Genomic DNA, 22,846 nt, shown 5'->3' on the forward strand with positions numbered 1-22,846 from the left:
CGTCAGCGCAATAAATGAGGCGCGGAACGTGGAGAAAAAGTGAGTTTTTGAGGTTTTGATGCGATTTTCTGAGGTGTCGAAAAATCAGGGTAGTGCTCAAACATACATTTGTGACACTACTCTAAGTAGGTCAAAGCAAGTAGAGGCTCTCGTGTAGTTTAGCATGAATAAAATGGATAGGTTAAGTTGTATCACGTAAGATCGTGATATACCTACCAAGTATGAGTGGGGGAAAAAGTTTTGCAGTGAAAATTGTACTAAAAACATTGCTAAACGCTAAAACATCGACAAAAAATTGTCAAAATATGTCAAAAAGTGATATTCAATTGGTAAAAAAAGAGAATACCTACAAAGTATTGCGTTGAAACGCTAAGTTACCACTACTCGTAAGAGTCGTACATAAAAATGTTATGTTTTAAATTGTACAGATATCGTGGCATTATTAGACTAGAATCTAACTAACATTCTTTACCATTCTTCAACCCAAAGGTTTATGGCTTCAGCAACACAAGCCTACAATCTGTCCCTCTCCTGGGAAAGATCATACCAATAATTTTCACCTTTACCGATTTCCTTTCGGTCCATCTCAACCGCAGAAGACAGATAGCACCAGTAATAAGTAAACTAAAAGTACGCAATCTGAAACACATGTTAACACCTTAACACTTCAGAAACACGTGCAAACTGTACAGCAGCTATCTGGATACTGAAGCACTGACGCGTCCAGTGTCAAGGTCTGCGTACAGCTGTGGGTATGTATGCCGGCAGATGCAGTCTTACTTCCCACAGAGTGGCGGCTAGGTTGGCCGTGAAAGGCACTGTATTTTCTAATTGCGTGAATAATGCGATTTAGTAGAACTCAACAAAAAGGAGTAGGACTTACAAAGCCGAAAAAACACCTTTGTTCTAACAGTTATGGATTTTTTTCTAAAAATTGTTGATGTATACCAACCAGACAGAGATATAGATCAGGGTAGTTCACGTTTTCCTACTGGAATAACATATATAATATAAATTAAAACGACCTTTTAATCTGAATCCACCTTTGACATACTTATACAAACAAGAAAGTCAATGGCAACATTGTTATAATTCAAATCCTGAATAAGACCTGACAGTATTTATTTCCAAAACATGTTTTTAAACGTGAAGGAACATCAAATCACTGCATCATACCTTGCCGTGTATCCTCTGGGACAATCAACATTTACTGCTGCCTGGAAGAGGACTGCCCAAACAAGCCACAGTTTCCGACATAAGGAATATTTATGCTCTCTCGGTGGTGTCATCTGTTGGTAAAATATTTCATAATTGTGTTAATAAATGATAAATAATTTGTACCTGTTGAAAGATTTCTTGTGAAACCGCAAGCATTATTAATAAAGCTTCATGCATGCACATAAAAGTTAAATGTTACACACTTTCAGAACTGCCTGCTCTTTACAAGCTGATATAAATACAGTTTTTTTTCTTGCCTTAGGTTCGGCTTCTGATATTCTATTATTACGAAAGACAACCTACATTTATTAAAATAAGTACAATATTTAAATCGTTTCTATTGAACTACATGAAGCTGTGTAGCTAACCAGCTACCATGGATATTGGAAAAGCGTAATTCGTATTTGAATTATATACTAGACGCAAAGTTTCACAATATAATCACAATTGAATTCCTGTGTAAGTGAATTCATAAAAATTACAAGCAAAAAAGAAGCACAATCCAATAAGAGAGATTTAATAAATATCGTCGGTTTTAGAAAGAATAACTGTAATATAATAATCCTATTCCGGCCTAGACCAGCAGTAAGTATTAATAGGATATTTGCATGAACTTTACACTCGCATAGATCCGCTCCTCTATTTGACCAAAATAATAATAATAACAAAAATAACACAAAAATAAAATTAACTTGGGCTGAAAATAAGACAAAAAAACATATTTATAATGCCCAATTTTTTAACTGATGCGGTTTCCTTTTCCTTTCTCACTGTTTCTTTATAATGACATGAACATTAACAGTACACCCTGACAATGTTGAATCTAAAACTTTAACCAATAAATAGTTTCACGCAACAAAATACCTATCTCTTACTACGAGTAGTGTGAAATTCGACTTGGATTCGCGCTGTTCATAATCGGGACTTTTTTAAATCTCAAATATTACGAGAGTCAAATGAAAGCCTTAAAAGTCCAATAAAAATTGCCAGGCAGACTGTATACAGCTCAACTTTACATGACGTATCAACTATTATTTACAAAACGACCTCAAGGCTTCAACACTGATCAAGTGAGCTTCAAAGCGCCATTTTTGTTATTTTCAAGATGGCACCTCCTCTACACACTTTCACCAGTGAAGAGAAGTGGTTTCGTGCCCTCTGTCAGCCTAAAACTTACAGAAATTTCTCGGCAAATGAAAATTCAATATCTCTGTGCATGCTTACCACACCAGCAAGTTTACTAATGGAGGAGAAAGTTCGACAATGGCCTCAGTTCTCAGGCAGATGGGTGGAAACGCCTTCGCAGTGGCTCATAAGTGACTGCACGTGGACCCCAAAGACTTATTCGTCTTAAGGTTTACAGATACTAACTCAAAGTTGAAAATATATATAGATCAGCAATAGGTCTGTACTAAAACGCAGCCAACTTGTGCAACCCTACATACAGAAATCTACTATGTAAGAAACAAAATCAAATTAAGGTTTACGTTTGACTCGCCTGTGTATTTTCCTTTCTATGTAACAAAACAAAAACGAAAAATGTCAGCGAATTACACTCTTAGGAATGATATACACGAATTGCATATTATGAGGTATGCACCGTTACAGAAGTTTGTGGAGCAATGGTAGAGAAGGGGAGTAAGCGAGTGGGAAGAACAAAGTAGTGCGCTGTGTTGCAGTGCTGGTAGCTGCAGTCGCGTTGCCCTCTCCATGTTATCCCCTACCCTCTCGCGCGTTCATTGGTCGAGCCGTCTTGAGTCACCACATGCGCAGAGGACGTGTCGACGTTCGCTTGCTACACACTACTGTTCGCTTCTCACCAATCATACAGAAGCATTACATAGGTAATCTATGCATTAGTAAACGGTTGGCAGCTAACCACTAGACTAGCCACACTAAACCGGCGCCGTAAAATTCTTCCGGCTCTGACAGCTGAAAAGTCTACGCCTTCATGCACAAAAAATTTAAAAATACCAATTCCTGCGGCTTAACGTGGACCTTCATATATCCCTTTCGAGCAAATGGGAGTTTTTCTTCCTCCGGGGCATAAGAAGCTACTCGTCTCTTTAACTCGATCACGTAGTGAAGGGTGGCGCAAAAGGTATTATCCTATTTTAACAGACCTTTATTTTGACATCTTGTTGTTTATATCAGTAGTGTTTTGTCAGTTAAGTACCCACGAAATGTATTGTGTGCGAAAATGAATAACTATACCCCACAAGAACGTGGAAAAATTGTGACAATTTTGCGTGACACTTTTCCGGGCAGAGTAATATCCCGTTTTGGTGATTTGCCATGGCCGGCCAGGTCCCCCGATTTGTCCGCTCCAGATTTTTTCCTTTGGGGATATTTGAAGTCATTGGTTTATGTGAATAAACCAGAGACGTTACAGCAACTAAAGAACAATATTCGGCATGAATTTGGAAACATTTCCTCGCAGATTTCCAACACCATGGAAAACGAAATAAAAGGAGCCCAAATTTGCATCAATTCGATTGGTGGTAATTTATGGGATGTTATCTTTAAAAATTGAGGACATAAAACTTACAAGTTCCAATAAAAGTTTAACACAAAAAAAACTACTTTATTTAATTTAAAACCCAAGCTATAGGCTATATACAGGCTATACACTGTATCTATTAAAAGGCGAATAGGGTATTTCATTATATTATTATGCAAAGGATTTTGCTGTAGATAATATATTAAGGCGTAAATGTAGAATGAAAAAAATGATCACCAACTGCTGATACAAAAATTATCAGTATGTTTCCGTGGACTGAAAAAGTTATTATAATGTATTATAACATGACAATGCCATCTATTTTCCTCACAATCTATTAACTTAGAACTTACCTTCATATCGTAACCGAATGGACTTAACCATTCGAAGAAGAATATCATGATTGCAGCGACATGCACGGCGACTAGAGCAACTAACATCCACATTGCACTATCAAAGGGTTCTGCAACAGACAGAGACCAATATTAAATTTGTATACCATAACTATATTCCAGCATATACCACTCATGGTTCTAACTTTATTTCATCATATTTTCACGATGTATTGCAAACTTTATATATTAGATCGCTAATGACTTGGACGGGGAAACGATCAGAGTTATACAGGAAGAAATGTTGGCAAAGTTTTGGCCGAGTTATACTCATAATGTAACTGTGTTATAACATGTTGGAAAAATTAAAAATTATCTGTATTACATTTTAACATATGCATAGTCTCACCAAAGAGTTCTATAAACTGGAATGCCAAGGAGACATTTTGGTGATTCAACTCCTCCACGAAATACCTTGGAAAAAACGAAATATAACAAATGAGCTAGTTACAACTAGTTTTAAAGAATGCCTGTAGAGTTAACTAGAATGAAACAAGTAGGCTATTTAGTTAAACAAGTGTAGCACTACTACAAACTAGTTTTCTCTAAGCTATTTTTAAATATCTTTCCGTGCTTGACCGCTGAAAGGTGGCATTTTTGTCTTGGATTTTTAAAAATAATATACAGGATGGCTCAATAAGTCACTTAGCACCTTCAGTACAAGGCCACTGCGGCATGGAATGTGAAAATGGCGACGGCCAATCATTGCCTGGCCAAGGGGGAACCACATTGACGCCACCCACACGGTCGGCGGTCATCTTGATGTCCGCCATCTTGAATTCAACTTCAGAATTTTAAATGGGAAGGGGGTCGTGCGACATATCAAAATGGGCTAGAATGTCACGAGAAATACAATGGTGAAGGTTTGTTCGACGTATCTTTAACCAGTAAAAAGTTATGACTGAATTCTTGTACCAATTTGCTCCTTTTCGAGATGTTAGAAAAATGCCTTAAAATTTGTTTAGCGCATCGGTAATGCATCGAGATCAAAGTGACGTCTAGGGAGAGAAGTTCGCATGCCATTGCACGACTTTAATCTGATACATCCATGAAGAGCTGCGCATTATAAATGGTTGTAGCGAACAATTTACAGTGTGACGCTTCCATTGAATTAAAAGTCCTTCACAGTGACAAGGCTAATATTTATGTTCAGAAAGAAGTTCATAAACAGAATATTCGATGCTTTTTATCTGATAACCCATTTTCGACAGATCAAAGCTGAATGGTTAGTGCTGGTAAGTTAATGGTGTTGCGTGCTGTGTGGAACACGTTTGGTTAGTCAATATTCCATGAATGGAACCTTAAATGCTTAGGGCTACTAGGATTTGTTAAATAAACAGGTTTTTTCATCCTTGCTTATGGAAGAAGGTACTTTTTAAAGAGTATTTTTCAATAGGGAGGAACACCAGAACACTATGGGAACGTTGTGAAGCAGTTTCTATCTAAAGTTAGTTATCAGATGACAAGGGTCGCCCCCTTGGCCAGGCAATGATTGGTCATCGCCGTTTTCACATTCCATGCCGCAGTGGCCTTGTACTGAGGGTGTTAAGTTACTTATTGAGCCACCCTGTACATCGGTTATACTAATAGTTTATGCATAAACTGGAGTGCGAACAGTGCAATATATTTTGGACTCTCTTTATCTTTGTTTAAAGTAGTTTCAAGTAAAACATGAGTTATTTTGCACGATAAACAAGATATAAATATGAGTATCCGTTAAGACTAGTTTCGCACAAAGGCATTAGTAAAATGAAGTGTTTCTCTACTGACAACTACTTTTAAATAAATTCACGTTCTAACACACACACATATACGCGTAGTTTATGTCAATCATGACCTTGTGAAACACATTCAAAATTTTCCCATTGCCACAGCGATGAAAGGAATATGGCTTGAAAAAGTAAAGTACGTTTTAATTCACACATTACGTTAAAAACGTAAATGTTTTGCAGTTTCTAAAACTTAACATGTACTATCGAATAATTTAGAAGCAATGGTGTATACAGAGAGGGATTATAGTAGTGTAGTTTATGCTACAACCAGGACCACTTACAAGTGTACAAATGATGAGCTCATATAATTAAACAGCCCGATTTGCCCACACTTAAAATTATGCCAAGATGCCCTTATTCCCCAATTCTTCAAGTGTGATATGCTCTTAATTTTAGGAATTTTGAATCCTAGTGTACAAATGATGAGCCCCCTCAGATTGATTTGCCTACACTTATAAAAGGCACTTCTGTCAGATTGTTGTCCATAATCCTGTCACAAATATGCCCCTCTTGATATTTTTTTTACCCACACCTAAAACTAGGCCAAGATACACCCCCACCCACCCACACACACACCCACCCACACACACACACACTCTCTTACACACACACTTACACACACACCTACACACACACACACCCACCTACATACACACCCACACCCACCCACACCCACCCACACCCACCCACACACACACCCACACACACACACCCACACACCCACACATACACCCACACCCACCCACACCCACACATACACCCACACCCACACACACCCACACATATTTACTCCCGGTCCACTTGTGGCCTATTTCTGCTTTATTTCTGTTGCATTATGTTTTGCAACAAATTATTACCCAATATTATGCATTAGACACGTGTTGTTTTCTGATTGGTTGCTTATGACATAATGTGATGAGGTGTTAAATTCTGATTGGCTTATTGTTTCAGATGTTTTCAATGCGGTCCGTGCTTAGGGTATATAAAGAGATTTTGCATTGCATATCAGCCAGTATTGAAAAAGTTGTTGAAGAGTACAGATGTGTTGTTGCAGTGCTGCTCATATTTTTTAAACACAAAAATATTGCAGAAGTAGTGTAATTGGATTGTTTCAAAGTAATACTTGGTACGAGCCCTTTTTTTTATGGATTTAACCTCAGTGGTAGCATATTTTGACGATTTTTTTGTTGATTTTATAGCGTTTGACGACTTTTCAGTGCAATTTTCACCGCATCTAATTTTTGTCCCACTCATACTTGGTACGAGCCCTTTTTTTTATGGATTTAACCTCAGTGGTAGCATATTTTGACGATTTTTGTGTTGATTTTATAGCGTTTGACGACTTTTCAGTGCAATTTTCACCGCATCTAATTTTTTTCTCACTCATACTTGGTACGAATGCCACGATCTTACGTGATATAACTTAACCTATCCTTTTTTTGTGCTAAACTACACGAGAGCCTCTACGTGCTAGTAGTGGTGATGGACGGGTTCACAAACATCAAGTGAGGATCAAAAAAACCTTAAAAACTCACTTTCCCTCCATGTTCCGCGCCTCATTTATTGCGCTGACGATGTTTCGCAGCGAAGAAAACAGCACCAAAACATCAAAAATTCACTTTACTCATTTGAGGATCACCAAAATCTCAAAAACTCACTTTTATTAATTGAGGTTCACCAAAACCTCAAAAAAACTCACTTTCTCTCAACGTTCCGCGCCTGACGAAGGTGGTATGGTACGTACTTTTTTATTATTTTACGACGTTTTACGGGTTAATCTAACCTACAATGAGAGAAAAAAAAGTGGACAGAAAAAAAAAGTTCTGGCATCACTTTTTTAAGCTCCTCCTGCAAAATTTTTTTTTGCTCTTATGCTACCTCGTCCTTTTGACCTATACACTTTTTTTTTTAAATGACTTACCTATAAGTCCGCTGTCTCCTCTTACTGTAAAAAAGGTCCCCCTCAGTGTAATCTACCAGGACCTTGTGTGCTCTCAGCGTAATCTGCTACGATTTTTTTTGTTTTTTAAACTCATGTGTGTGATCTTCTGCGGTGTGTGTGTGTGTGTGTGATAATCAAAATTATTATTTTTTTGTTAAGACCCACCATCAAAAAAAAAAGAATAAAAAATAATATCCCCAGCCATAGAGAGAGTTGGGGGGGTGTGCGTGTGGTGCCCCAAACACCAAAAGAGTTCTATATAATGGCCATGGCTATCAAAACCATATGTGCCTCTGTAGAGAGTTTCACGAGTTATTATTATTTTTTTTTTATTTGCGCACCGAACTAACTTACATTGGGCACCGATCGTAGTGTGTAGCGTTAATTTGATCGGAGGCGCCTTATCGACAGGATCGTCGTTTTGCAGTACCGTCGAGAGAAAATCCAAATTGTACACACGCTTGCCGAAATGTTTTCGTATGCGTGTAAGGGTGTGCTCGGACCAGTGTGGAAATTTATTTTTCGCACCGACACCGAGGTTTGAGAGCGTCTTCGTGCTCGAATTATTAGAGGGACTCGTGGTCGAAGATGCGGTGTCCGTCGTGCTGGCGATGCTCGTCATCTCTCAATCTCGTCGTTGGTCTCGGGACGTTAAGGCTTCTATCAAGAAAGGATTCAAAACAATTCTGTCGGGCTGGCGCAAATCCAAAACTAATCCACTAGGATGATGAATTAATTGCAAATTTGCAGCATCGACGTCGGACGACGATCTAAACCAGGCGCGGCATTTTTTAGCATACTCTGTAATTGTTCGTGGTGGGTTGCAACGAGGAAGATTCTGTGCCTACGAGTATAACTTTCAAATCCGAAGAAATGAGCGTCGTGGGATTGTGTTGCCTAGCGTCTGCAAGAAACACATCGTATGGCAAAATTCGCAGCACGAGTCATGTACGTCGCAGCAGGAGAATTCTATGCGAATGTTGTTGCCCGGGATGAAATGGAGCAAGCAGCACGCTTCGTTCTCCTGCTGGTCTATCTGGTCGAGGATCAAGCTAAATCCTAACTTCGGGGAAACGACCGCTTTCACGGTATTGTTGCTGTTTGCCTCGCATCGCCTGGCTCCGAAATTGCGATCATCATCTTTCATGTGAAAATAAGAAAAAAAAGCGTTCGCACGACGTCGACCCACGGCGAGGGGATCTTTACCCAGTTCACGCGCTCGATGCGCTCCCGAACGAACGCGGAATCCTTTTTGGGGAAGTAGCGTTCTTTGCTTGCGTCCAGGTTGAGAGAATCGATGTACGTGGCCCAAGACCACACGTTGTGCTGTTGATCGCTGCTGCTGCTGCCACAACCCTCAACAATCTGGTGGAAACGAAAATTATCCGGTAGGATCGTACGTTCGAAGGTTTTGTACTGATTCGATATTCTATTTCTGTCCTCAGGAGGCGCAGAAATTGAGTTTTGATCGCGTCAGTTTCGGTCACATCCTGGTACAAATCTTTCAGGACGTTCAACTTGTTTTCCAGAACCGTATAGTGTAGCACCAGGTAATTGATGTTGCAGTGTATGATGAAGAACGTCGGGATGATGCAGCAGAATCGATAGATCAGACCCCAGCCGAGAAAGTAATGCGTGTGGAAACGATGCTGGGTCGTCCACGTAAATTCGTTCAGAACGTGGCTGTCGCAGACGGTGTTGTTCGGAAAAATCGTTCGCAGGTACATGGCCGGATCCTTTCCGAAAACCTTCCCGAAAAAAAACGTGACGCCAAGCTAGAGCGTTGATGCAATCGCTCTTAAAACTAGCCAACGGGGCGGACTGATCGAGCTTCCTCCCCAGATCAAATTGCGTTGCATGCCTTTCCACGAACGCCAGGTAAGCCTTCGCTGTGGGCCATACAATTGTCGTGACGATCTGTTCCACCGAGAAATTCTATATAAAATAACATACCTGAAATTCTATTCACAGTATAGATTGAATTCTTTTGAGTTTTGTAATCACCCCAAGAAATTCTATATAAAATAACATACTTGAAAATTGTATTCACAGTATAGATTGAATTTTTTTTTGAGTTTTGTAATCACCCCGAGAAATTCCATATAAAATAACATACCTGGAATTTTTTTTTTTTGGTTTGTGTGATCTGAGAAAGCATAATGGAATCCACCAGTTTGATCGAATGTGTTACTTGCGAAAAATTAATATCTAAAACTAATATTAGCAAGCACAGGGCAAGATGTAACGAAACAGCTTCGAGAATTAATCGTTCGTTACCTTCTAAGCCTTGTGCTCGATGCGGAAAAATGATCAGCATTGCAAATTTAAGTAAACACCTGAAAATTTGCAAACCATCGACCGAACAAGGAACAGTGAAAAGAAAAATCGATGATCCAGAAACGGAAGCTTCCACTTCCAAACAAGTTAAATTATCTGATGAACGCAAACCAATTAGATCTGCATTCAACCGTCATATTCAGGATTTCTCTTTTACTTCGGAACCAGGCCGGGACATTCTTAATTTCTTGCGTGAAACGAAAACATCCGTGATAAATATTCTAAAAAAAAAATGGAAAATAATTCCATAAAAGTATACGTTGATCTATTTTCCGAATACGAAAAAGTCGACGGTACAACAAGAGTCTTTTATCATCGAACAAAAAACCAGGCTCTTCATTTGGCGGACGTCGATAATTTGGACGAATTTTATTCCGATCTTTCAAATGAGCTGGTTAAGAAACACGACGATTTCGAGGTTAAAGGGTCGGGATGGTCTCTGTGTGGTAGTCCTCACACGTTAACCGTTTACGTGAACCGATTCTCGCCTCTTCGCGCTTCCAGCTACGTTCCTCTTCCACCGAACATTCAACACAAGAGTGCTGTGTTAAATATACAGAACAGCGATAACAAGTGTTTTCTCTGGTGTGTGTTGGCGGAACTTCACCCGATTCATTGGTCAAATAATCCAGAACAGGTTTATCATTACAAGCAGCATGAACCTGAACTGGAAAATGCAATGGTTGGCATCGAATACCCGGTGACCATTTCTGATATATCAAAATTCGAAACACGAGCACGAGATGCAGAAGGAAAACGCTTAATCATCAACGTGTATTCCTATACGTTGGATAAACATTTCGTGCATCCCGTCAGGATAAGCGATGTTGACGATGACGATGCTCGTGTAATAAATCTTCTTCTTATTTCAAACGAGGATGTTCATCACTACACGCTAATTCGTTCTCTATCACGTTTGGTCAGAAGTCAAACTACCAAGTATGCAAACAACATCGAAGTTTGCCCGAGATGCCTAACCACGTTCGACGATCGTGACCGACGTGATCATCAAAATGTTCATAGTCGTCAAATTGCTATAGATAAACTTGCCGAACATAAAATTTATTGCGGTGACAACAGACCGACTTGCATGTTGATGCCGAAATCAAAAGAGGTCGAAGAATTTAGGATGCATAAGGCATTGTTGGAGCATCCCGCAATCATCATTGCTGATTTTGAGTCTTTTCTCAAACCGTTGTCGTACTGCGAACCAGACCCCGAACTTTCTTCCACAACACCGTATCAGTTTCACGAAGCCTCGAGTTTCGGATACGTTGTCGTGCGACAGGACAGGATAGATGAATCATATGTTTACCGAGGACCAGACGTAATCAAACATTTTTTTGAAAAGATGGTTGAAGAGGTTGATACCATTGGCAGCCTCTTACGCGAATCGAAACCAATGCTTCCATTATCCAGCGATGAACTTCAATCTCACAATAACATTGAAACGTGTCCGGTGTGCGATCAACGTTTCACCGACGAGAATCGGAAAGTATTTCACCATAATCACTTCACCGGAAACTACATCGGTGGAATCTGTAACACGTGTAATCTAAAGATCCAAAAACCTACCTTTGTCCCCATATACCTTCATAATGGCAGCGGTTACGACTTCCATCTCTTAATACGGAATCTTGGATATGATAGACAAAAAATAAATATTCTAGCAGAGAATGAAGAAAGGTACATCAGTGTCAGCAAGCGAGTATTGATTCCGGGAACAAACGAAACTGTGGAGATGAGATTTTTAGATTCTTACAGATTTTTATCTGCCAGCCTGGACGCTCTTGCCAGCAAACTTTCGGCTGAGCAATTTGGAATAACGAGAGCTAATTTTCCCAACGTAGACATAGAAATGATTAGACGTAATGGAATTATCCTTACGAATATGTTAGTGATAATTCTAAATTTAACGACGACACTCTTCCACCTCAAAAAGAATTTTACAGTCGACTCAGAGAAAAAGGAATCACGGACGATGAATACGAACACGCGCAACGGATGTGGGACAAATTAGGATGTAGGACACTCGGCGATTATCACGATGCCTACTTAAAACTGGACGTGACGATACTCGCAGATGTTTTTCAAGCATTCAGGAAAACGTCGGCGAATATTTACAAATTAGATCCTGCATATTTTTACGGTCTCTCGGGCTTAGCGTGATCTGCCATGTTATTACAGAGACAAAAATAAAACTCGAATTGATACCGGACATGGACATGTTATATTTTATCGAGAGGGGGATACGAGGTGGAATGGTGCAATGCGTACAGAGACATGCAAAAGCAAATAACGTTCACATGACAGAAGAATACGATCCTAACGAACAATCGAAATACATATTTTATGTGGATGCAAATAATTTATACGGACATGCTATGATACAAAAATTTCCTTACGGCGGGTTCGAATGGGTGGATACCACTTCCATTAACATAAATAACTTCAACGACTGTGAATTTGGCTTGTTTATAGAGGTGGACCTCGAATTCCCCGACCATCTACACGATTACTTCAAAGATCTACCTCCTGCACCCGAACTAAAATGTTCGCCTGATTCAAATCAACGTAAGCTTCTGTTAACATTGGATAGGAAAGAGAGATACGTTCTCCATTACAGAAATCTTCAATTCTTAATTGAGAAGGGAGTTTAAGTAATAAATGTGAGAAGAATAATGAAATTCAAACATTCCGAGTGGTTAAAACCTTACATTGAAAAAAATACGTATCATAGAACACGCGCCACGTCAGATTTAGATAAAGATTTTTTAAAACTCATGAATAATGCTGTTTACGGAAAAACAATGGAGAATGTCAGGAAGCACGTGGACGTGAGATTAGTTCCCGATTCAAACAAATGTAGAAAATTGATAGCATCGCCGACATTCAAATCACGAAATATATATGATGAAAACCTGGCCCTGTTTGTGATGGATAAAAAAATAATCAAGTTCAACAAACCAATCTACGTGGGGGCGACGGTTTTGGATTTATCTAAACTGCATATGTTTGAATTTCATTATAATGTCATGAAACCCTTCTATAATGAAAATATAACACTTTTGTACACGGACACGGACAGTTTTATTTATTCCGTACAGACATCTGACCTCTACAACAATTTGAAACAACCGAAAATGATTGATCATTTCGACACATCTTCCTTCCCTCGACCAAACAGATTTGATCTCCCTTCTCGCAATAAAAAAGTGCTTGGTAAAATGAAGGATGAAGGCAAAGGAGAAATCATTCTGGAGTTCGCCGGCTTACGTTCCAAAATGTATGTGGTGAAAACAGAAACCAGCATCACCAAAAAAGCCAAAGGTGTTGGTAAAAATACCGTGAAAAACAAGCTTGTGTTCGAGAATTACATCAATTGCCTCTATTCAGAGTCGAGGATTCTACGTTTGGAGACAAGAATACAAAGCGTAGACCACGTGCTTACCACAAAAAAAGTTAAGAAAATTGCGCTGGATCCGCATGACGATAAAAGATGTATTTTGTCTTGTGGAATCCACACTTTGCCTTGGGGACACTATCGTTTAGAAATTGGTAAAAATTGTAGGCAATGCAAATGAAAAAAAAACTTAAACTGTCTCACATACACGATAAATAACTAGCAAAGGATAATGAATCTCTTTGGTTTCCGAAAGCAAACAATGGAGACTGTACACCGCACGACGACAGATTATAAATTTCTACCTTCCATGTTAACTAAACTCAACGGTCTACTGATTGTTCATCTCAACAGTACTTGTACGAAATTGGACGAGGACGTTGGTAAAATGTTTTAAGTCTTCAACAACAATTTACATTTCTACGAAATTCCGATCGACGGGAAACTTCAAATCACCGTGAATCCGGAAAACGTAGGCGAAATCAAAATATCTACCGGCAAGAATATTTTTCGAATGAAGCACGACAAGGTGGTTTCTAACATGGCGTACGATGTGTCTGCAGGAGATTGTCTTTACGTGGAACTCCTAGGAGATTACGACAAACTCGTTCCTCTCTTCGTAGAATTACGAATCGTCTATTCTATTATAAATAACCGTTAACCAAAAATGCCTAACGACATTTTCGGCCACACTAAGCGTGTAGACCATGCAGAAGAGATTCTCATGTTGGATGTTCGAGTTAAGAAGTTGAGGAGCGATTTGATCGCTTTGCAGGAGACCTTAAACAAAAGTTTAGAGTCTGAGATCGCTACGCTCCAAACGCAATGTCTCGACCCCATTCTGAAAATCGATTCCGAACTGAAAACGCTCATAAAAAATTATGTCGACGTACCTTCTTACGACAACGTTCAAAATATACAGTTGAGCGTGGATTCGCTTCAAAATGATTTGGCCAAATTACAGCAATTTCAATCGAAAAATGAAGATTTGGAAAAATTGAAACTCGAAATCGAAGAACGAACTTCCGCAATAGAAAAGAATTTCTCTGAACTTCAAACCGTCGTGAACGATATAGATGCAGAACGCTTGTACGTCGTCGTTTCCAAATTGCAAGAAGAATTCACCGACACGTTGGAAGAAATTAAATCCAAGTTACAGACTTTGGAAGATACCATGACGAACCTACCATCGTCGGACGAACTGCAGGTCATCGGTAAAAGCGTCGCGAACATAAAAATTCAATTGGAGGCTTATCAAGATTTCGAACACATTCAAACCACCATCGCTACGCTTCAGGCGTCTCTGGAGTTGATCAACGAAGAAATTAAAAATATTCACGCTGAAGCGAGCTCGTTGATGAGCATACAGGACACGTTGAGCACGCTTCAGCAGAAGATTGAATATTTAGAAAATTTGAACGTCGAAACGAACCTCGCTCATTTTCATCACGTACTGGACAACATACAGGGTGACTTGGAATCCTTACGGACGAGCGTGCCTTCGAGCGAAGATTTGGAAAAATTGAAAACGGCGGTGACGGCACTATCCGAATCGAGCGACATCAAAAGTTCGTTGAGCGATCTCGAGAGTAGGGTGGCCAATCTCCCCACCTCCAAAGAATTACACGCTTTGAAAAGGAACATATCACGTATGCTGAAACGACTGGAAACGGAAACGGCGAACGTGGAACAGATTCGAGACGAACTTACTTCGCTGGTGTCGACGCTGCCCACTTCGCAGAGCGTCGCCGACCTTCACACGCAGTTTACAGAGATGCGAATCATCGTGAACGATCTTACCGAGAAGAGCTCGAAATTGAATCAAATCGAGAACCTTCAGAACATTGTCGTCAACATCAGAGATCAAGTTGGAGTGCTGGAATCAACGCAGGAATCGACGCTGGCCTCTTTCGGTGCCAAGTTGCAAGAACTCAACGAAAGCTACAAGCAGTTGAACGTGGAAGTGAAAATCAAACCGTCGTTTTCTACCGTAACGGATACCATAATCGAGCATTTGGTGCCCGTACAAAACACACTGGGTCAGCTTCACAGCAACCTCGTTAGCGTCGATACTAAATTCGCTAAACTGCATTCTCTGCAAGCCATCGAAATCAATAGCGTTCCCAATCAACAGAGAATCTCCACGTTCGTCGAAGGTAACAAACTGTTCATGCTACATCCTTATCATCCGTACTACAAGTTTCTCCTCGATGGCACGATTCAGATAAACGAATTTTCGTACTGGTCTCACGGCAGAAAAGCTAGCGTTCCCACCATGACCGTAATATCGAATCGTGGTGTCCAGAAAGCAGGAAACATTCCTCTGGCGCGTTGGAACGAAACGCGCAACGTATATGAAATACACGAAGACGAAGATCTTACCGTTTTCGACGTGAGTGCCGGCGATAAGCTGATCGTTCAAAACACGAGCGAAGTGCCACCCTCTTTGAATCCCATCACGCTGGTGCTTCTCTTCAAACGTAGTCTCTAAAAATAATAAAATGTCTAGGCAAGCCATCGTCCAAGAATTGCATAAACCTGCACGCCGCAACTATGAACGTTTGGCTGTTGTAACCAAGGGCATGGACGACCTCTGGGAAAGCGACCTCGTGGAAATGAGTAGCGGCAAGTTGTAAAACGTACATAAATTGAACAAGGGCAACAAGTATCTCCTCACCGTCATAGACACGTTTTCGAAATTCGCGTGGGCTCTACCTTTGAAGGCGAAAACAGGATCGTGCGTCACGGAAGCATTCAAGACAATTTTTCGCGAAAGCGGCGGCAGACGCCCTCGGTTTCTGCATACGGACAAGGGGAAGGAATTTTACAACGCCGTATTCCAAAAGTTTATTCGGAAACATGACGTTCGACATTATTCGACCTTCAGTCACATCAAAGCCAGCATCGTGGAAAGATTTAATCGAACCTTGAAAACACACATGTGGAAACGATTCACGCTTCGGGGAAATTACAAATGGGTCGACATCCTACCGGAACTCGTCGACACCTATAATGATACGGTACACAGAACGATAGGCATGAAGCCAGTTGACGTTACCAAGTCTGACGAGCAGCGTTTAATTTCTACCGTTTACTGTCCAAAGTACACACCCACGACAAAAAAAGCTAAATACAAAATTGGAGACCAGATGAGGATCAGCAAATTCAAACGCACCTTCGAGAAGGGATTCACAAAAAATTGGAGCACGGAACTTTTTACGGTGGTTCGAGTTTTTCCCGGAAACCGACACACGTATATAATAAAAGATAGTAGCGGCGAGATTTTGAAAGGAAGATTTTACGAAGAGGAACTCTCTAAAACGAAACACCCCGACACGTACCTCATCGAGAAAGTATTGCGTAGGAAAGGTGACAAACTGTTTGTCAAATGGCTGGGACTTCCGGAAAAGAGTTGGATCGACGCAAACGAAGTGATCTTGTGAGTACGTGGAACGTGGTGAAGCGTCTACCGGATCCGGAAAGTCAAACGAAGAAAAAGAACGGTGAGTTTCTTCCCGACAGCATCCGCTGTCTGATCGTAGGACCTTCGGGGTGTGGGAAAACGACACTGCTCGTGGACAATTTTCTCCTTGCACCGAATTGGTTAGATTGGAAGAACAGGCACCTGTACGTATTCTCGAAAAGTTTGGAGCAATCCAAATACCAGCAACTGATGAAACTGTACGATGGTCTGGACATTGCAACGTTCGCCTCGGAAATAAAACCACTCGACGATTGTCGTGAAAATTCAGTCGTTGTGTTCGACGACGCCATCCTGGAAAATCAAAATGAAATTCGCAACTTTTTCACGCAAGGTCGTCACAAAGGAATGGATTGCTTCTACCTAGCTCAAACGTTTTCCAAAATTCCAAAACAGTTAGTACGCGACAACGCTAATTTCATATGTTTGTTTCGTCAAGATCACACCAACCTCAAGCACGCGTACGATGACTACGTAGGCGGAGACATGAACTACAATCAATTTTCGGAACGCTGCTGCTCTACTTGCTGGAACGGTGACGATTTCGGATTCGCTACGATCGACATGACGAGGAAACCCAACGACGGAAAATACAGAAACAAAATCAACGACTTTCTAAACGTTGCAACGTTGTGAGAAACGACGTGTATAAATAACGTCATGACGAAACGAAAAATCGAAGACGAAAATCTCAAGCTTCGCGATTACCTCGCGAAACGCTTCAAAGGTTGGAAATCCGAGAATCGCGGATTCTACGAAGAGAAGAAACGTCAGGATCAACCTGTGATCGATGCCATCAGCGGTCTAGGTAAAGAAATTAAAAGTGTCACGGAACAAAATAAAAATTTGATCAACGAACTCGTACCGCTCGCAGCTAAAAGTTACGCTGTACCCACGCCCATTTCGAGCATTCCTTCGACACCGTTCGAACTGAAGGATGCACCGGCACGACGTCGAGCCATTGGTAGCACGTCGTCGTCTTCGGATAAAATCGAGTTGGGACCTTTGGCACGAGACTACCTGAGTACGGGGAAATTCGACAAGGATGAAGTGTTCGGATTGTATCCCAGCATGGAAACCAGCGAAGGCGGCGGTGTGGTGTGGAAGATTGGGAAATCGAAGGTGACCTTCGAAGGCAACGACATTAAAGTCAATTTAGGCGACAAGGATAGTTGGAACAGGTATCCGGGTACGGTGGGACTGTGGGAACTCGTCGCCAAAAAGCAGCCGAAAGATTACACCGACGAAGATTACCAAAGTTACAAGGAAATTCTGATCATGACGGATGCCTTGTACCAGAACAACGACGCCTCGCAGAATAGGGTGAAATCGAGCAGCGGCGAGAAGTACAGGAATCTCATCAAACCGATTTGGAACCAGGTCAAAACAGGCAGCGGTGTCAAACGCTACAACACCTTACCCAAAGAATTCGTTTGGGTGGACGACGTTAGGAAACTCGTGGACCGATTGTTGGTGATAGCCGGCGAAGAGAATGCAGGCAATCGTAATTTCTACAACGAGAAGGTTGGCATCGTGGACATGATCAGCACGAAACTTTCCAACTTCATCGTGAACGACGACAAGGGCATAGGTTACCTGATCAAAATCATCAACACGCTGCCTCCGAAATTTTGGAACGTGGCCGAAGGAAAGGGACTCGTGAACGACATGATCAACAAGTTACCTTTCGAGATGCATCTACCTGGCTACCAGTACTGCGGACCGGGTACCAAACTCGAGAAAAGATTGGAGAGAGGAGACAAGGGTGTGAATCCGTTGGACGCGGCATGCAAAGATCACGACATCGCTTACAACAACACGCAGACGGATCTGGATGCACGTCACGAACCAGACAGAAAGTTAGAGCACGCAGCTTTCGAAAGGTTCGTCAGCAGAGACGCTTCTTTGGGTGAACGGGTCGCCGCACTGGGTACCACCATCGCCATGAACACAAAACAAAAATTGGGGTGGGGTATATAAATAACATCCAGTAAAAAAAAACATGGCTTGCATAACTGATTTGCCGCACGAACTACTATCTAAAATATTCAAGAAGGTAGTTAACGGAGATGTTAATAAACTTGTGATCATAGCTAAAACGACGCCAGCATTTCACGTGGGATGCGAAATAGTTCTCAAGGACCGTCTTCGGGAGATCAGTGGAATAAGGTGCGGTGATCTCGACACTCTTCTGTCGGCCGCGGGAGAGAAATTGAACGAGAGGTTGGACGAACTGTACGAGGCGAGGCAGGGGAGAAGACGGGACACCGATGATTGGAGAAAATCTAAGCAGGAGACGGAAGAAATCATCACACACATCATCGCGTTTTCGGAAGCACGAACTTTCTTCCTCTGTAAAAAAAATCTTCGATACAAATCGTGAAAAAAAATATATATAAATAACACACATCGTGAAAAAAAAATAATCTTCGGTATATATAAATAACACACATCGTGAAAAAAAATTAAATTTCTCTAACACACATACTGAAAATTTCTCTTCTTCGATATGACAACTGAAAAAATGAGTGACCTCCAAGCATTAAAACAAATGCTAAATTTGTCAGTCGAGTATGTAAAAATTCAGGAATTGGAAGTCGACAAACCTTACACGATAACTTCCGGTTCAATCGTTTCTACCCAGTATGGTCCCATGGTACGCCTGTTGCTCAACGCACAATACAGTCTATTTTTACCAGATCGATACGCTAAAATGTTATCCGACGAGAAGCTATCTATTTTAATCGAGAACAAAACTCGAATCGTGTACAAGGGGACAAAGGAACTTCTTGGCAAGAAAACGAAGCATGTAATAGAATTTGTGTAGCGACTACGGGGCCGTGAAAAAAAAATCTCAGAACATTTATATATAAATAACATACCGTAAAAAAACTACACGAGAAAAAATCTCAGAATATATATAAATAACATACCGTGAAAATAACACATAGAGCATCAACATGAAGCCCAAGGTTGTCGTGTTCCAGATACCATACTCCAATCTTAAAAATCTAGGTGCCCTCGATGGGTTACTCACCAAGAAACAACGCGAGAAGAAACGTTCTTGCTTGTCGAAAGGACACGGAATGAAATTGCTGCTCAGCACACCTCAATTGAGACGCTTGCAGCGTTCGCGGAAACAGCAAAAGATCGGAGGTTTCATATTCAGCATCCCGGCCATCCTGGCAGCATTGGGGGCCGTTGGAAGTTTGGCTGGCGGAAGTGCCGCCATCGCGAAAACCGTCATCGACTCGAAGAAGAACAAAGCGGAATTGGAAGAACAGAAACGTCACAACCTGGCCATGGAGAAGAAGGGGAAAGGTGTGACCAAAAAGCAAAAAAGCAACCTCGATGCTTTGAAGAAATATAAAAAAAAGAAAAAGCCCTGTCCAACTTCGATATTGAATCTCTGATCGAACCGTTGGGAATAAGGAACTTCAGGGGTGTTTTCATGTCCGATTCTCTACCCTCTGCTGTGAAGAAAAAGGAGTATGGCGTGGTCAACCTGGACAGTTACAAAAATCCTGGTACACATTGGATATGCTACCTCAAAATTAACGATAACAATGCATTTGTTTTCTATTCGTTCGGTGGCACACCGCCTGCCAGGTTGGTGAAGTATCTCAGTGTTGCCAACCTCTACTACAATGACAATCGCATCCAGGGTTTCACCGATGTTAACTGCGGCCACCTATGCCTTTCCGTTCTCGCATACATGTCTAAAATAAATAACCCGTCGGTGGAACATTTTCAGAAAGCATTGTGGTACCTAAAACACCATGGGAGTGTTCCATCTCACCAGCGAGACTTCGGTCTTGAAACTCACGCTGCACGACGACATCGTCTATCCTAAATCCGTGGCTCTGCGTGCATTCTACAGCATGTACCTCATACCTAACGTCACGCAGCACAACAACAAAATTAGCGTCGGAAGCGAACATATCGTCGTCACGCCAGGACAATACAATCTTTCCACTTTGCAAGCTCAGTTACCCAAAGGCACATACCTTTCTCAAAATTCGGTCACGCACAGAGTGGAAATCCTGTCGGCGACGGAGACCGTGGACCTGCGCACCATAGGAGAACTTTTAGGTTTCGAGAACAACACAAAACTCGAAGCTGGCATCAAGCACACGGCAACCAACATTCCTAAATTCTTGGCCATAGAGACTCTGAACGTTCACTGCAACGTGGCGGAAGGAATGATCACGAAATCCTCCGACGGATTATTAGGAAGTCACAAGCAGACGGGAATCATAGCCACTTTCAAACCAAGTTCCGAGTTCATGGAACCGATCATCTACACGCCCTCTTCGCCGATCTATTTTCCAGTATGTCGCAACCGCATAGACGGCATAGAGTTGGTGGTGACGAACGAGAAAGGAGACGTGGTGGATTTCGCAGGTGCAACGACGACGGCCATCGTGGAGATCAACGTATAATAAATATGCATACATAGTGTAAAATGGAGCAAATCGAAAGTTACGAATTGCAATTTTTCCCTCCCAACCGTCGCACGTTCGCCAATCTGAACGAAGCGAACAGGGAGATCGAATACGACGTGGACGTATGCGACGGGTTTATTCATCCTCACAGAGCGGACCTCTACCTTCAATTCGACGTGGTGAAGAAGGAAAGCGGAGACGCGTTTCCCGCAGCAGCAAACTTGATACTCGTGGACAACTTCGTGCCTCACCTGTTCTCACAGGTGGAGGTGAGGAAACACAACACCGTCATCGACAGAATAGATTATCCAGGCATCACGTCGACGGCAGTGGGAACGTTGAAATTATCCAAAACGGACGCAGCGTACTACCAGGCCGGGGGATTCGAAGCCGGGACCAAAATATCGACGAGAAGTCACACGGTGCTCTTTCCCATGCGTCTGCTGCCTGGTTTCTTCTCGGACTACAAGGAGATCATGTGGAAGGGAGGACTGAGGATCACGTTTCGAAGAGCGGCCAACGACAACGACGCACTAATGCGATACGCTACTTTGGGTCCGGACGGCACCACGCCGATAGCCAACACTTTACCCGAAGCAGCGAAATGCGTCATCCGGAGCATGGAATTGAGAATGCCGGTGGTGGAATACGAAACGAACTACGCCCTCAAGTACAAAGCGGAGATCTTGAAAAGTCCGCAGGTGCCGATTCACTTTCACGGTTACCAGTGCGTGCAGAAGATGGCGTCCGGAAGTCACATGGAATTCGACGTGACGACGCAGTTCAACAACATACAGTTCGACATGCCAGATTTTGTCGTGGTGCTCTTTCAGACCGGGAGGGACAAGAATCAGGAAAAAGATTCCAGCAACTTCGACGACTGCAAGATCAAGAAAGTTTATCTCAAGAACGGCAGGAACGAAGTGTTCCCGCGCGAGAATTACAACCTCGACATGACCAAAAACGATTATCTCAAACTTTACGAAGCTTACACGGCTTACAAGCGCGTGACCGAGGGAAGCGTGGACATGTACTACACGCCCAGCGAATTCAAAGCACGGAGACCCATGACCGTCATTAACACATCTAAGAGAAAGCAGGTGGTGGTCAACGATCGAACCAACATCAAGATCGTCTGCAAGTTCCACGATGCCTTGCCCGAGGACACCCTGTGTAGCGTCATCCTGATTGCAGAGAAGTCCTTCGCCTACGACGTGAAGAACGAGAGGGTCACAGAGCAGTTTTAACAAGTTTTTAACATCTTTTCTTGCACAAATAAGAAATTTTTTGTACTAGCACAATCAGTTATAATGGCACAATACGAATTTCACTAGTTCAGATCAGTTACAATGTCAA

General features: G+C 41.7%; 1 protein-coding gene across 1 annotated transcript in view; it reads right to left on the reverse strand.

The window, feature by feature from the left end:
• The window catches only part of LOC146004893 (glutamate receptor ionotropic, NMDA 2A-like), a 196,660-nt gene extending 192,502 nt beyond the window's left edge, over positions 1-4,158 (reverse strand). Inside the window, exons 1-2 of the mRNA XM_083143921.1 lie at positions 4,072-4,158; positions 1,177-1,289 (exon numbers count right to left, since the gene is read on the reverse strand). Coding sequence (XP_083000047.1) covers positions 1,177-1,289; positions 4,072-4,158 — 200 coding nt within the window. The remainder of the gene's footprint in view (positions 1-1,176; positions 1,290-4,071) is intronic.
• Positions 4,159-22,846: the final 18,688 nt, after the last annotated feature.

The sequence above is a fragment of the Lepisma saccharinum genome, chromosome 22 (assembly GCF_977018435.1).
Source record: "Lepisma saccharinum chromosome 22, izLepSacc3.1, whole genome shotgun sequence".
NCBI lineage: Eukaryota > Metazoa > Arthropoda > Insecta > Zygentoma > Lepismatidae > Lepisma > Lepisma saccharinum.